At 44.0% G+C, this 14912-nt stretch overlaps 1 protein-coding gene across 4 annotated transcripts in view; it reads left to right on the plus strand.

Moving 5' to 3' along the window:
• Positions 1-14912, plus strand: part of FHOD3 (formin homology 2 domain containing 3) — a 171561-nt gene that overhangs the window by 42582 nt on the left and 114067 nt on the right. Inside the window, exon 1 of one of the 4 annotated variants that reach the window (XM_078864112.1) lies at positions 12605-12676. The exons of the other annotated variants lie outside the window; for them this stretch is intronic. Coding sequence (XP_078720238.1) covers positions 12643-12676 — 34 coding nt within the window. The 5' untranslated portion in view covers positions 12605-12642. Of the gene's footprint in view, positions 1-12604; positions 12677-14912 lie in introns of those variants that run through there. 4 annotated transcript variants of the gene reach the window in all.

The following is a 14912-nucleotide window of genomic DNA, read 5'->3' on the forward strand; positions in this document are numbered from 1 at the left end:
GCCATTCTAGACGATTACTCATTGCCTAAGCAAGCGACAACAACATTAACTGCATGGCTTATGTGTGTTGAAGCCAGTGTTGGAGAACACATTATCACCTAACTTCAGCTCCGGATAATAGGATCGTGATTGCTAAATTGAAGCATTTAGAGTGTAATCACTTTTTTGGTTCGTTTCTAAAACCTCATTAGAATTCTCAATATCATCCCACATCAGAATGACTATGGTCAGTGGGTATCAATGTCTTTTCCAAGACAATTGTAAAGCGACTGAGCAAAGGCATCCCATGTCCCATCATCGTCAACTTGTGAAGTGACATCATTATACGGTAATTTGTGAATCGTGAAACGAACGGCGTCGCTTATACATTTAAAATTCAACATCGGCTCGTGAAATCCGTCAAGAGTTGTGCTATTAGCGGGCTTGTAAACTTCAAGAGAGTGAGTCGTGAAGTGCATAGCTGGAGGAGATTTTACGTTTAAGGTCTAATACATGTATTGATTGGACTCAAAGGACCGCCCGCATATGGTTTTCGAATACTGCTTATAAATTAATGATAGCACTGCTACAAACAGTTAGGGAAAGGAAAACATTGAGAACACGCCACAGCAAAAACTGGAGAGCTAAAATTATTCTTTCAAGTTTCTCATTTCTCGTTCGGTGAGCAATTTTACAGGAAATACCCCCGCACAAATGTTATGCAACGTCACATACGAACCACACATGTGAACATGTATTCTTAGCGCTGGTGGGGCCGTGCAGTGTGCTGTTTGCTAAATCACTCCTGTGCCTAATCGTCAACATGTGCAGCGTTTTGCCGCCTTGTGAATGATTCCATCTGCACGCGCAGACGCGGTGACCGATTGTGGAGAAGTGCCCGTCGCGTGTGAGGACACCCCTCACATTGTGCTGGGGATTGTGGCCGAGCTTAGCAAAAACAAATGCTGCTGGAGGTCAAACGGGGTGCCGTGGTGGCGAGATGTTAACTACCTCGCATCGTATACAGGAGGTCGTGGGTTCGATCCCAACCGTGATGCAGTTATATTTTCAATTTGTTTTCCCGTGGATACGTGATTTTTTTTCTCCTGGTTCTCCGGTTTTTCCCTCCACATTTAGAAATGTGCTTTTAAGAATATTTGGCTGATATATATTTCCACAGGATGATAAGCCACTTCGTGAGATATAATTTGTGGCCAGGTCGCTTCTGAAAAAGAGCTATATAGGTCAGTGAGCCTTACTTAGTAAACTAAAAATAGTTGAAAGTTAGTTTTAAATCTCACTACTTGTCTACAAATTCCCTTGCAAATAAGATAACCTAACTCAATGTGCACTTTTGAATTAAGGTGCCCATTCATAAACCCAATAAATTAGTAGGCCATAATAATGTTTATTTTATTATATATACATATAGACATCAAAATGTTTTTTTCCCAATTCAGTCTAATTGGGATGCATTATTCCTTTTGGAAACATTTGACAGAGGAGACGGGATCAATCTACACAGCATAGACTCATCACTATTACACTTGGTTTGAAGCTTTCATGACTGCAGGAATTACTCTTTGGTTCTTTCGGTAAAGTCACGTAGAAAGAAAATAAATTAAATAATAGAATACGACACAGAGGCATTGGGTCTCTGTGTGTCTATGTTGTGTGTCTCTCTCTGTGTGTCTTTGTGCTGTCTCTCTCTGCTTGTGTGTCTGTCTGTGTGTCTCCGTGTCTGTGTTTTGTCTCTCTCTCAAATGTAGTTCTACTTGATGACGACTGCTTGTGTTGCAATCGAAACGTCGTATTCGATTATTTAATTAATTTTCTTTCCACGTGACTTTACCGAAAGAACCAAAGAGACTATTACACTATTTATGCACATATGTTAGGGGGGTGGAGGTGTGGCACAGTAGTTAATGTACCACGCTTTGAACCCGGCGGCCGGAGAACACCAATGATGAGTGATTTCTCAACTGGTTCTGGAGCCCCGTGATCGCCAACCAGCACTGACCAGCATGGTCAAGTATGGTCAAGCAACACCCATGATGGACATGGCTTGGGGATGATTTCGCCCAGCAGTGGACTGACAAAGTGTTGTATAAATTATAGATTTCAGCCCTGCCACTGGTGTCATTTCTATTGCAACTTTATCATCCACTTTACTTTGCCGCATCAATAGGTTGCCTTTGAGCATGTGAAAACAGGATTCGTGGTGAGCATCGTGACAGAAACGCGAACCAGGGGCCTTGATTGATTAAACAAAACGACATGGCATCATCTGCATGGGAAGCCGTAACAGACAAATGTGCTCTCTAGCCTAAGCAATGGAACATGTAAAGATAATACGGGATTGGAAAATAGTCGCCAACTCTACTTGAAGGAAGAAGTGGACACATGCAGTGCTCGGGTGCTTATAGCAGACAGGAAATTGTAAATTATGACATATTATAGTCTAGTTTTGCGTGAGAATTTTTACCGGACAGCTGGTCCAAAAAATGGACTCTGACCTACAATCAGACAGCGACTCCAAAGCAGAAACTCTAGTGGCCACATGAGATACAAATTCGTGGTTCAAGGCATACTTATTGATGGAGTGAAAGATTTTTTCAGGAAATGGATCATTTTAATATATCCATACAATAAATGTAATCTGCACAATGGTGTAATTACCGCATGTAGGCTTAGTTAAGACTTGTCCACTACAACAAAATGTTTCCAGAACTGTTAAGTTTGGTAAACATCTGTTTATTTTAGCTTGTGGTTGTGCTTTCGTTGACAGTTGAAGTCAACTGTTTAGTTTCCTTTTAATACGGAGCACTTTTCGTGACTTAAAGTTGAAAGGTCACTGAACTCGGCCTTCTAGTCCCCAAGGGAATTTCGAGTTTCCTTTTTTTTATAATGAGCCTCCGAAGAAGTCAAAACGTATTAAAGTCACCCGTGCGTGTGTGCGTGCCTGTGTGCGTGCCTGTGTGCGTGCCTGTGTGTGTGTGTGCGTGTCTGTGGGGAGCGGTAATGTAGCGGTTAGCGCGCTGCGCTATAAACCTGGCGACCCGGGTTCGATTCCCGCTCATGGCCAACACCAGTGACGATTATCTGAACCGGTCCTGGGCCTCCCCTAGGTCGACTCAGCCTTAAATGAGTACCTGGTGCGGTGTGTAAACATCGCCACTGGGGAGACAAAGGCGGTCGGGCGTGGTGCTGGCCACCCACCCCCTCGTGTACCGTTCCGGCCTTCATAGGTGCTCGCTAACAGCACTTGCCCCTACAGTCTGTTAAGGCTACACGGGGGGTGTTTGTCTTTGTGAGAGAGAGGGGAGCAGTAGCGTAGTGGTAAGCGCGAGCTGCACTTCTAACTCGGTGAAGTGAGTTAGATTCCTGGCCACGCTAACATCACTGGCTTATCTTGACCGATCCTGTGGCATCTCGAGGTTGACTCAGCCTTAAATTAGTCCCCGGGGGAGTATATACACATGAGCACGAGGGAGATAGAAGGCGGTTGGGCGTAGTGCAAGCAGCGCCACATCTCGTGAGCCTGATAAAGCCATACGGGGGAATGTCGTGTATTTTGTTTAGTGTATGTGAGAGTGAGAGAGAAATATGTCGTGTCCAAATTAGCTGGTGTTTTTGTATCTTCCCGTGTGCTTCCGCTGGACTTTTGCTAAGATATAATTCACAAAAAAAACTGAGCTTGGAAGGGTTTCCTTCATTAATTGTCTCTATCCTAAGAAGTGCTTTCACAAGAAATGTCCGGTATGCACGTCCATTTTATTGGCTATTATTTATCTTTGCCCATAGTTCTGTGTTCAGCTTAGGATTCTTAGCATCAACACGAGGAAGCGTACCCAGCTTATTCAATTTGTTAAAATGTAGATTTGTCATATATGTACCATGCATTAGCTAGATTTTGTTTATTAAGAATACAACATTTTACCCAACTGACAATGAGTTGATTTTAAAACAACATTTACACGGAGGCATGGCATTTTAAATGTTTTTTTTCTTAAATGCTGCAACCATATGCATGCAAAACAATGTAGTTTGTTTAATACATTTGAAAATACGTTATTCATCCTTTAGCACCCAGAGCAGGTAATTTAGGCATTGATGGATGAATTTGCTGTTATAGTTGTAGCTACCACGAGCTCCGTTTTTGCACGGCGAGAAGCTGTGCATGATTGCACTTTGTTTGGAAATTGTACCATATGTTTCGGAAGCAGTGGGCTTGGAAATAGCCTGGCAGATCGGGATGAAAAGAACCATTGAGAGTGGTCAGAACCAGGGTCCAGCTGTTCTGTGGTTGCGTATAAATTCCGTCGCCCCACCTCAGACCGACCGTTTCTTGCCTTCATTGCAAAAAAAAAAACCTAAAACCAACTCTTGCTGCTGCTTTCAATGTGCACCAAGTGACATTTGATGTACGCAACTTCCTTTCCTCGCTGCAGCCCTTTTCCAGCTCGTTTGACACAATCGCTGAGGTCCACATCCTTCAACGATGCTTCACCTTTTGGTGCACGTGTGCGCGATGACAGAATCGCAAATCACTTCGGGATGCTGCGGTGTACGCTGGTGCACTCTGGCCAGAAACCTCTTTTTCGATGGCATGTTAGCCGTAAATCGACTAACATGGTAAGGATATCAAAGTGCCTGTTCTCACACTAAGATGTATTACATCTTGCGTGAACAGAATGGTCCTTCCTTTCTGTGTTTCGTCCCATGTAATTAAAGTTTGGATCTGATGATTTAAACAGCAGCCTTACATTCTGACTTCAAGTAACTTTCCTGAGGCTCTACGAGACGTGGACATAGGCAATTGAATATTACACTGGTCAACACACTTTTTCTGGCATAAGGTATTTCAACGGTTTTAATGTAATTTTGGGGTGCTGATTCCAAATCTGGCATCAGTTTTTGTCTATCACATCAGGTTTTTTGAGATATAAAATATTGCATTTTCAATAAAAACTGCAGAAGAAAAATATTAAATAAATGTGGATATCTACATAAACTGATATTATAAACACACTATCCTAAAAATACAGCACCATATTTTAACAATAAAGCAGTCACTGACTCGCAGCAACTTGCAATCGTAAGTGACAGAGTTAATTTCGGGTAAAATCAATGAAAAATGGGGTATGCCGATAGCATAAAAATGAGATGTGATAGAGCAAATCTGAGATCAGATTTGGAATCAGCACCCTGAAATTAGTCTAAAGCAGCTGCAAAAGTCCAGGCCAGAATTTTTGTTTTGTTGACCAGTGTTAATAATCACAAGTAAACGATGTCAGTCTTTTTACCATGGCATTTTAAAATGTCTACATCCTATTTTTTATTTACATGTGACATGATTTCACTTCTATACAGTGTGTGTATACCTTCGAGCGATATCCAAACCAGTCCCAGGCTCCCCCTTCACCATCCCGTACTGACCGGCAAGGCAAAGTATGGTCAAACAACCTTTGTGACATACAACAATTATAATTTTCATCCCTTTTCTTATTATTGTAATTGTTATTTATCTCCCACGTGGATGAGAAAGTTCGGGGGGGGGTTCAATTGATCGGTGAAGTACAATCGATCAGAACATTCAAGAACAACGCCACATGTGCAGGCTTACCCACAAACTCGCATCTAAGCTCTGATTGCACCGCAATTTCCAAGCTATGAAAGAAAAAAAAAACAGGCCAGCACCTGTTGCTGACCTTTTGTTTGTGGCTTTTGCGAAATGCTTCCCCTGCTTTTTATTTCACGCTTTTATTTAATTCACTCTGTCTGTTGTCGTATCCTCAAAAAATCTTGTAACTCAATTTTTACCCACTTCCCAATGTGCTATCGACTGCAAACTTGAAATACTTATGTCATACTGATGCCAAGACTCTGTCTGTTGTCGTATCCTCAAATGTTGTAATTAAATTTTAACCCACTTCCCAATGTCGTATCGACTGCAAACTTGGTATACGTATGTCATACTGGTGACAATACTATATTATATCATTAAAAATAAAAAATATATTTTTAAACCTTTTTTTTTAATATGTTATGTTTCGGCTTGGGTCTAATTGTCCACGCTAAACTCACGTTTGCTGTAAATCACCACGGCCCCTTACGTTATGGCAAGCCTCGGGGTCACTTCTTGGAGTTCTGCCATTACTCGTACGGTACATTTAATTAAAGCGTGTTTTTAAAAAAGTATTTTGTAATATTACTCATTGCCTCGCGAGGTGGCCATTGTGACGAAGCGAGGTGGCAACACGATGTGCAATTCTGGCCCCCAGCATCCTTCGATTCTTCACCCCTCACCACATCCGTTGGGACATTAGAACTTGTGACGTTGACAAAGCCACCACACTCATTACATTTTGGTAATTAATCGTCCCTGAGTATTACATTGCCAAACGAGTGCCGTTTTCTGAGGCACGGAAAGATAATCCTTTCTTTTAAAATAATAAATACCACCTGATTTGACCCTGAGTATAACATACACAATTAGCAGGGCACTTAACCGTTAGAGCATTTGATCGACATGGATGATTGATAACGGCAGTATGGTTTTTGCTGCGGTGGAGTCAAATAACGGGACAGCTATGCCATGCAACATACTTTAAATGTCACATGTCACATTATCATCTAATCGCCCTTCCTGCCTCCCACTCCACCCGGCCGCTTTCTGTTTCCGATTTCTTCTTTGCAAACCCGTCACTCATCACGGCTCCTCTGTCATTGTTTTCCATTTAATGGGTAGCATGTCAAGAGTAGTTTTTTTTAGCTCACCTTGTTACATTTCCATGTACCCTCAAGGCACCGCAAATGGGCACTGGATAACCCAGTAAAGGTTATTTATGTTTCTGGAATTGCCAGATGCCTCCTGGGGGCTTCACACTTTTGAGTTAAAATGAAGACAGTTTTATGGCGGACACAAGTGCAGGTTCACAGCAGGGCCTACACCAAGCAAGGGTGTTTACGGGCCTCTAATTATGACCGTTCATTCCCTTTGCACAGTGTCCTGGGTTGGACAACCGATTTTGATGGCATTACAGTGGCAATATATATTTGTTATAGAAATCATAAAACTCTCAAAGGGGAGATAGGGCCAGGACATGAAATCTCGCAGTTGGCGTGCGCAGTTGACGTGTGCTGTCTCGCTCTGCGACGTGTCGGCAGGATGACGCACGAGCTCCCTGACAGCCCTCGGGGAGTAGGAAGTCAAAGGGACTTGAGTGTGTGACACCTCAGCCCAGTGTCTGTCCGGGACATCACTTCAAGTCTGTTCGCTGCCACTCAGACGAGTCGCCTCTCTACTCAGTGACTAAGCCGAACCAGCGTGCTGTTAATCATTTGCTCTAAAGGGGAACACGCTTCTTGAATGGATAAATATGTGTGACATCAATAAGATTGAGCATTGTTTTCATAATGTATACTTCAGTTAAGTGTATAAATAATACCCTCAGGACCCCTTTAAGACTATCACGAAGATATTTTCGGAAGAAAATCTCATAGAAGCCTAAGAAATAATACCTGATGTTTCCTTCCTGTAAGAGCCAATGAGATATGTTTATGTGCAAGGATACTATTTAAAAAGTTATTCCGAGAAGTGTGATGTGCATCGCGTTTATATTTATCTTGCTCTGATAAGTCACATCCTTAAATATGTGCTACCACACATATCAGCACCAGTGGCACTTTACCCTCACAGCAGTCACTCTGAAGTCAAACGTAATTTTTAGTTTAGCTTAAACCGTAACAGTATTTTTTCCGCAAACACAGCGTACGATTCCAACTTCTGAGATTCGTTTTTGTTGAGTCTTTGTCGGCTTCCTGAACCCCGAGAGGGCCTACAGTGCCGAAGTGTAATTTCTAAAAAAAAAAAGGTGTTTGCGGATAAATTTAGGGACGGATGGAGCGTCGGCTTATGCGGGGCATCATTCTTCCCACTCGTGAATGGCCACGGGCCTGCAGCCCAACCCGCCCCCTTCGCTGCTGCTATTTAGAGAACTTGTCACAAGCAGCCCCGTCCGATGGCGCTCGGCAGCCCCCCACATTGCTTCTAAAAGCGTGGAGACGTGCGTCAGCCGAGCGAGACACGGCCCTCGCAAAGGCGCCGTGCTTTCGTTGGCCTACGCTCGCGGTGGGAAAGGAGGGCGCTTAGATCATGGATGCTGCGATGGAATTTTTTCTCTCGCGTGCCTTGCTTTTTTATTTAATATTTCACGATATAGCCCAGCCATCTCACGAGACGTTCACGCCGCTGCCACGCGCTGGGCCCTGTGAGCCCGAACCGCGCGTCGTTAATATTTCTCCGCGCAAACTGATCTCACGACCACTGCACCGATCGCTCATTTTGTCCCGTTTCTTCCAGCGCCGTGTGAAAAAATGAAGGCCGCTTCTTTCTCTCTCATTTTTTGTTACCCCTTTCCACACCCCCTCCCCCAACACCTAAGTGCTTTTAAAATAAATATCTCGGCAGAGGTCTTGTTGTGGTTTAAAAAAAAAGAAATCATCACGAACTTTTGCATTGGTCCGGGGTCGGGTTTCACACAATCGTGGCTCAGAGTGACTTTTTAGGTCAAAAGGGGCAGTAAAGAATGGCACTTAAAAGGACTTCAATGAAACAAATTATATTTTAAATCAGTGAAAGTCAACTCAAAGGTGATCTCCTCACATGAGCATTGAGGTGGTGCTCATCTCTTCTTGGCAGCACTGAGCTGGTGGGGAAAAGTCTGTGGATTTCCCCACAAAGTTGTCCTGAATTCACAATCCTGTGATTGCGAGCCGCTCTCTCTACCAGTGAGCACAGCTGGCTACTTAATTACCAAACATTAATCAACTACAATTTATGCTTGCAAACACAATGCTTCGAGTAATTTATTGACAAACAATTGCTAGTCTGCTTTAAAATATATCTATTTTGGATGTACCTATTTTTGTTAAATGGCATAATTTGTTTTCAGGCCCCAACAAATTAAGAGTCTGTAGAAATTACGCGGCAAATGTTAATAGCCAAGAATAACAGCTGGAATCTAAACAATTAAAATGTCACTTGCATCACTTTTCGGCCTACACACACACACACGTGACCGGCATTAAAGTGTTCAATTATCTTAACCATCATTGTCATTGCGATAATTGTTGTCGTAATTATCATGCGTCTGTCCTGTCTGACCTGTACAGCTAATCGCTGTGCTCTTATTTTGTTTGCGTTGCTTTTGTCGTTTTGGTGACCGAGATCATTCGTGAAAAACGATACCATCCTGGTCTCTTGCCTTCTCACCTGGTAAAACAAAATAAGAATTATATTTTTCAAAATTGTAAGAATCCGTAATCAAATGTGTCGTTGAAAACTCCTTACATAGCCAATGCTTGATCATTTTCTCACAAGTGCCCCAAATTCCCATTCCTGCATATCCCACACCTTTGACAACTTACTGAGTGGTCTATTTTGTAATTCCCCGGATCATTAAATGAATGTTCATTTTGATATCGTCTCTGTCATTTTGCATTTATATTTGCACGTCCAGCTACTGCCTGGCGAGTTAATATGGGGAACCTATTGCACATCACTTGGGCTACCCCAATTGATGTCAACATGCAAGCCCAGCACTGACTACTGCACAGGAGGTCATTGTCGCACCTGCCTCGTATAATTGCCGAGCTATTATGCAGCTTGAATGTAATGGTTTAGGTGCGCTTTATATACACGCCCAAAGGGTTTCCAGTGCAACACGTTTCATTCTAGTTGTGTAAAAAACACAATGCCACGCTTGCCCGGGCTGGCTCAGAACGAGCACTTTTTATTTTATTTCGACTCAAACATATTTGGCAGTGTACAGCGTATGGTGACAGTGGCCGTGCGTAGTTTGTGAAAGCGATTGTAGATGGTTCAGCATATTGATAGAGACTTGGCTGAGAAGCCGCTCCTTTAGTAAATCCCAACATGTCACGGCGAGCTTACACCATGCCAGCTATTGTTCGGAGCTTGTTTTAGGTATAACGTTAAGTCTAGGTGTGTAGCGACATAGCTTGGTTAATAACGCAGCACAACGACCATTTTCGAGTGTCTGAGTTCAACATCCTTAGCTTGGTTTGATTCAGCTAATCATGTGATGGCACGTCAACAATGGCTGTCATTGAGAGAGGCAAGGCCTCGCCATGGGAATGTGGAATGTACACCTCTGGCTCATGATCGCCAAGAGCATTACAGTAAGCACCGACAAATACCTGTCCCTTTGAAATAAAGAAAACCCCAACAAATGATATGTTATTTATAAATAGGCCATACGAAAATAAAGTATTTTCCAAACCACACTGCATTTGTTTAACTCATTAGTCCTAGTTTAGAACAAAGACATATTGCACTAATACATACGACAATGCATTATTATCATAAACAGAATCTTCATTTATTCTGCAGGAATCCGATGAGCTATGAAGCTATTTTTTTTGAACAAATGCCCAGTAGGGGCGAGTCAGCAAGTTACAACAACAATCAATACGGAAAAAAAACGATAGCAGTGCAAAGTATTGTACATGCTAAAGAGCTAGAGAAGGTGAACAACAGGTTGGCAACCCATTGCTTCTAGAGGGCCGAATATGACTTTCAAATACCTCTGGCTGGCAACCTCACAGTCACACACACAGACACCTCAGTCAATTCCTTCACTGCAAGAGGCCTCTTGCGAGTGTTGGAAGTGACCGAGTGTGCAACGCATTTGAAGCACAGAGTTTGTCAGATGGAAAATATTTCCCCTCCACCGCCAAATTAGTGCGACGCTTGCGCAGCGACAGATAAATATTGTTTGTGGGCCGTTTCCAAGTGGTAGGCCTCACGTGGCAGCGAGCCGCGTGAAGTGAAGGTCGCGTACAGCTCTGGGGGGCCATGATAGGTTCCCCCAGACCTGCTGTGATCTTCAACAGCAAATTGTGTGTGCACATTTGTCATTCACGCCGTTGCCATTGCACGAGGCTATCACGAAGGTGCTGTATGTACGTATTCACGTTGAACTTCCAAAGGATGTGCTCGTGTTGCACAGACACAGTCTGCTGCAGTGGTTTTTGCAGCAATCACAGTTGTGAATAAATATTTATGTTTTAGCAATTTTGGACAATGATGCCGGTTACATAATGACCCACTCTTTCGAATTGCGTCATGGGATATTTTATGGTTGGTACCAGAGGTGGGACAAAGTCATTGTTATGCAAGTCCAAGTCGAGTCGCAAGTCATCAAATTCATGACTCGAGTCTGACTCGAGTCCAAGTCACATGACTCGAGTCCACATCTCATAGGTGGGACAAAGTCATTGTTATGCAAGTCCAAGTCGAGTCGCAAGTCATCAAATTCATGACTCGAGTCTGACTCGAGTCCAAGTCACATGACTCGAGTCCACACCTCTGGTTGGTACACAGTCCGCAGTATTTACAGTGAAAACCTGCTGGATTCGTACCAACGAGCCTCTGCAACAAGCGGCGAACTTGTTTCCACTGGTCAGCACATTTGGTTTGATCGCCAACGATCAAACCAACGATCAAACCAACGATCAAACCAAATGTGCTGACCCAATCACCATCTGTTTGTATTATCAAAAGTGGTTTTCTCAACAAATAAGTTACATTTATTGATGATGGGAATGGAAAATGCTTCGAATAATATTGATTATCAGACAAAGTATTTCTGAAATACTTTTTTGGGCTGCACACTGTAACGTCTAAGTATTGTAATGCTTTGCCAAACTTACACAAAGTTACACTTAGCATATATGGAGTGTGCAATACGCATGTTCATATTCAGCTACCTTAGCAAGAATGTAGCTTCATACTGAAAAGCAAATAATAAATGCAGCTAATATTTTGGCTGGGCACCTGTTGATGTAGGTGGTTTTCAGGGCCAATGGAAACAAATGGAAGAAAGGACTTCTTTTGCAAAATGTATATTAAAGCAGGCCGCTCAACTATATCGTAGTTCGTTACCAAAAACATGTATTATAGCTTGTTAGTCTTTACAAAATGAAAATATCCTTCAGGATGTAAAAAATGTATTAAAACAATTTATAGACATTTGAGTTACTTATGAGATTCAATAGTCTTGCTATGGAATGTTTTTTGAATTTGTTTCAATTTGCGATGAAAAAAAATCCTGCAGGACTGTACAAAAACCATCGCCCCATTGAACTATTCAAGCATAAAGCGAATACTTTCACAATTTCTTGAAAAGTAATGATTGCCTAATCACCCACATCTATATCTACGCACACAACACCACAATCTTTAGGCCTTGCTTACGGCCTTGTTGAACACTTACATGAAATTCAATGGGGGGGGAAAATGTCTTAGAAGTAGTTTATAAACAATGCATGAAAAAACAAAGCCAATACGTCTTCCTCGGGAGAGAGAGGAGAGGACGGGGGGGGGGCCGGTGGCTTCTGCCCAGGCACTCGAGCAGAGCAATTGTCCACACGGACAGAATGTGAACAAAGCAGAGCGGACTATTCCATTGTTTGGCCGGACTATTCCATTGTTAGCCGGACGTGGGAAAGTGTGCCTCGCCTGGCCTAATGAGCGATGTGAGATCATGCGCGCGGGGCAGCGGAGCGGGGGGGGGACCTGCGTTCGCTGCTCTCTTTTGTGGCCTTGGTGGACAGCGCCGGCGAGCTGACGGCACAATGCAGCCCGGGCAATCAATCAACCGCTTCGACGGTGAGCCCTCGATCAGTCCCTGTGCACGTGAGCCATTGATCGGGCGGCGCTGTTGAATGAAAGCCGCAGTCCTCCTGGAGCACTGCCGTTCGTGGGTTTGAAATGAGTCCCGGTTTTTGTTTTATTCGACGGGCGCACTTTGGCAAAGGCAGCACTTTGCAAATTGAGTCGCCCCCCCCCCCCTATTTTTCCCTCTATTGCGAAGAATCCAGTTTGAAGTGTCATCGTATTGCCGTCCGACACCGCCGCCGCCGCGTAGCAGGTATGGGATGGATATTTGCTGGGGCAGGTGGTGGACTGCCCAAAGCTTCTTTATTGCGCTCATTTATTTATTTCACTTCATGTCCCTTTCTCTCTGCACAGCGGTGGAAGGAGGAATAGCCCTGGGTAGTGAAAAAAGTGGCAGAGTTCCAAAGGTATTATTAAACACAGCAGGTTTGAGGGAAAGCATGAATAAATGGAAAGTGGTCGCACACACGCATGCTTTCAAGATATCTAGGGTCCAGCTGTAGGTGATAATGTACTTCCTTTCTTTAAAAACTTAGTTGAACTTTTTAAACAAAAGGTTTACAAAATCCATATGCCCCACGGTACAAGGTTCTACCTATGGCACATTAAATTTATATCAAAAAATGTATTTTTGGAACCCAAGATTGTTTGAAATCTGGTTTATATTCTATTAAAGCCCTGATTTATGGGGAATAAACGAAACTGTCAGAAAACTCTAAACACATAAAAAAATAACTGCACTCTTACCCTTTAGTAGCATCACTATGCTGCGGAAAAGTGTGTGTGTGTGTGTCATGAGCCCCTTTTCTACAACATTGAGGCTATGATGTGAGCATTTCAACATATTGTCCCGTGCATTTTGTTGGCAGTCAACGGTACTTGACTTAGGGATGCGGAATTTCCACCATTGGCTCAGGGCTATAAAACGTTGCCTTATGGCTGTTGGAGAAAGTACTGGCCATGAGCACCAATCTGCGCAGCACACGAGGGGGTGGTATGTCCAGCGCGACGCATTAGTCTCCACCGTGCCCATGTTTACAACAGCACTAAGGACTCATTCAGGGCTGAATCGACCTAGGGGAGGCCCAGGACAAGTTCTGATACTTCTTGCCAATGATGTTAGCCGTGGCCCGGGAATCCAATTTATGTGGCCAGCTTTGTAGTGAGAGTTCACAAACCACTGCCCCACCGCTCCCCACTGTGGGGGTGCACACACACACACAGGACACAGCACTCCTTCTTTAGTCCTCTGTCCAAGAAAAAAAAACTTTTATTTTACGAGATAAGACCCACTGAGCTATATAGCTCTTTTTCAGATGCGACCTGGCCGCAAATTATATCTCAACGAAGTGGCTTATCGTCATGTGGAAATTTATCGTCGGCAAAAACTCTTAACTGGAACATCCAGAGACAAATCCACATGGCCACGGGGAGAATATAAAAACTCCAAATATACAAGCATCAGGGTCAGAATCGAACCCACGACATCCTGCATACCAGGCGAGGTCGTTAACATCTCGCAACCATGGAGAGGTCTTTGGCTGAATCTCCCATCATCGATCCAATCTTGAACTCCTTCATCTTACCACTTCCTTGAAGTCACCAACCAACATCTATGTCCGCCTCTTGGCCTCTCTCTCTCAACATCCTCCCTTCTTCAACTTCCTTCATCCTAGCAATGTTCCCAGTATTCATCTTTCGCCTTTCCTGGATCGTTCTTCGCCGGCAGTGCCCGAATTGAAATAGCACGCGACCTTAGCACAAAGTGCGTGCACCGAGCCACGGAGGCTCAGATTTAGGAGCCCGGGGGGGCGGCATGGGGTTGGGGCGCCCTCTTTGGTAGAGAGGGAGCCAGGATGGGTCGAGGGGGTCAGCGTGTGACGGAGAGAGAGAGTGTGCAAGGCTATCGCATTGTGCACGGGTGCACTGGCACCTGTGAGCAGCACCGGGTGGGGGGCTGGCCGGCCGGGCCGGGCCGGGGAGAATCTCGCGTCAGAGAAGTGGTGCCCGCCGCTGTGCCACCGCCTTTATTTCGAGCGGATTAGCGCCGCGCTCAGAGGTCTGAAGCCGTTCCTTGGACCACAATGCATGTCCATGCTATTGAATGAACGGTATTCTCGCAAGCTCCCCACAAACCACCCCCCCCTCCGTCCCGCAACAATTAGACGGGATTTTTTAAGTTTGGGGGATAAAATTGCGTGGGAATGCCCGATGTGTGTTGAAAAGG

This window comes from Lampetra fluviatilis, chromosome 17 (genome assembly GCF_964198595.1).
Source record: "Lampetra fluviatilis chromosome 17, kcLamFluv1.1, whole genome shotgun sequence".
In the NCBI taxonomy this organism is placed as follows: Eukaryota; Metazoa; Chordata; class Hyperoartia; order Petromyzontiformes; family Petromyzontidae; genus Lampetra; species Lampetra fluviatilis.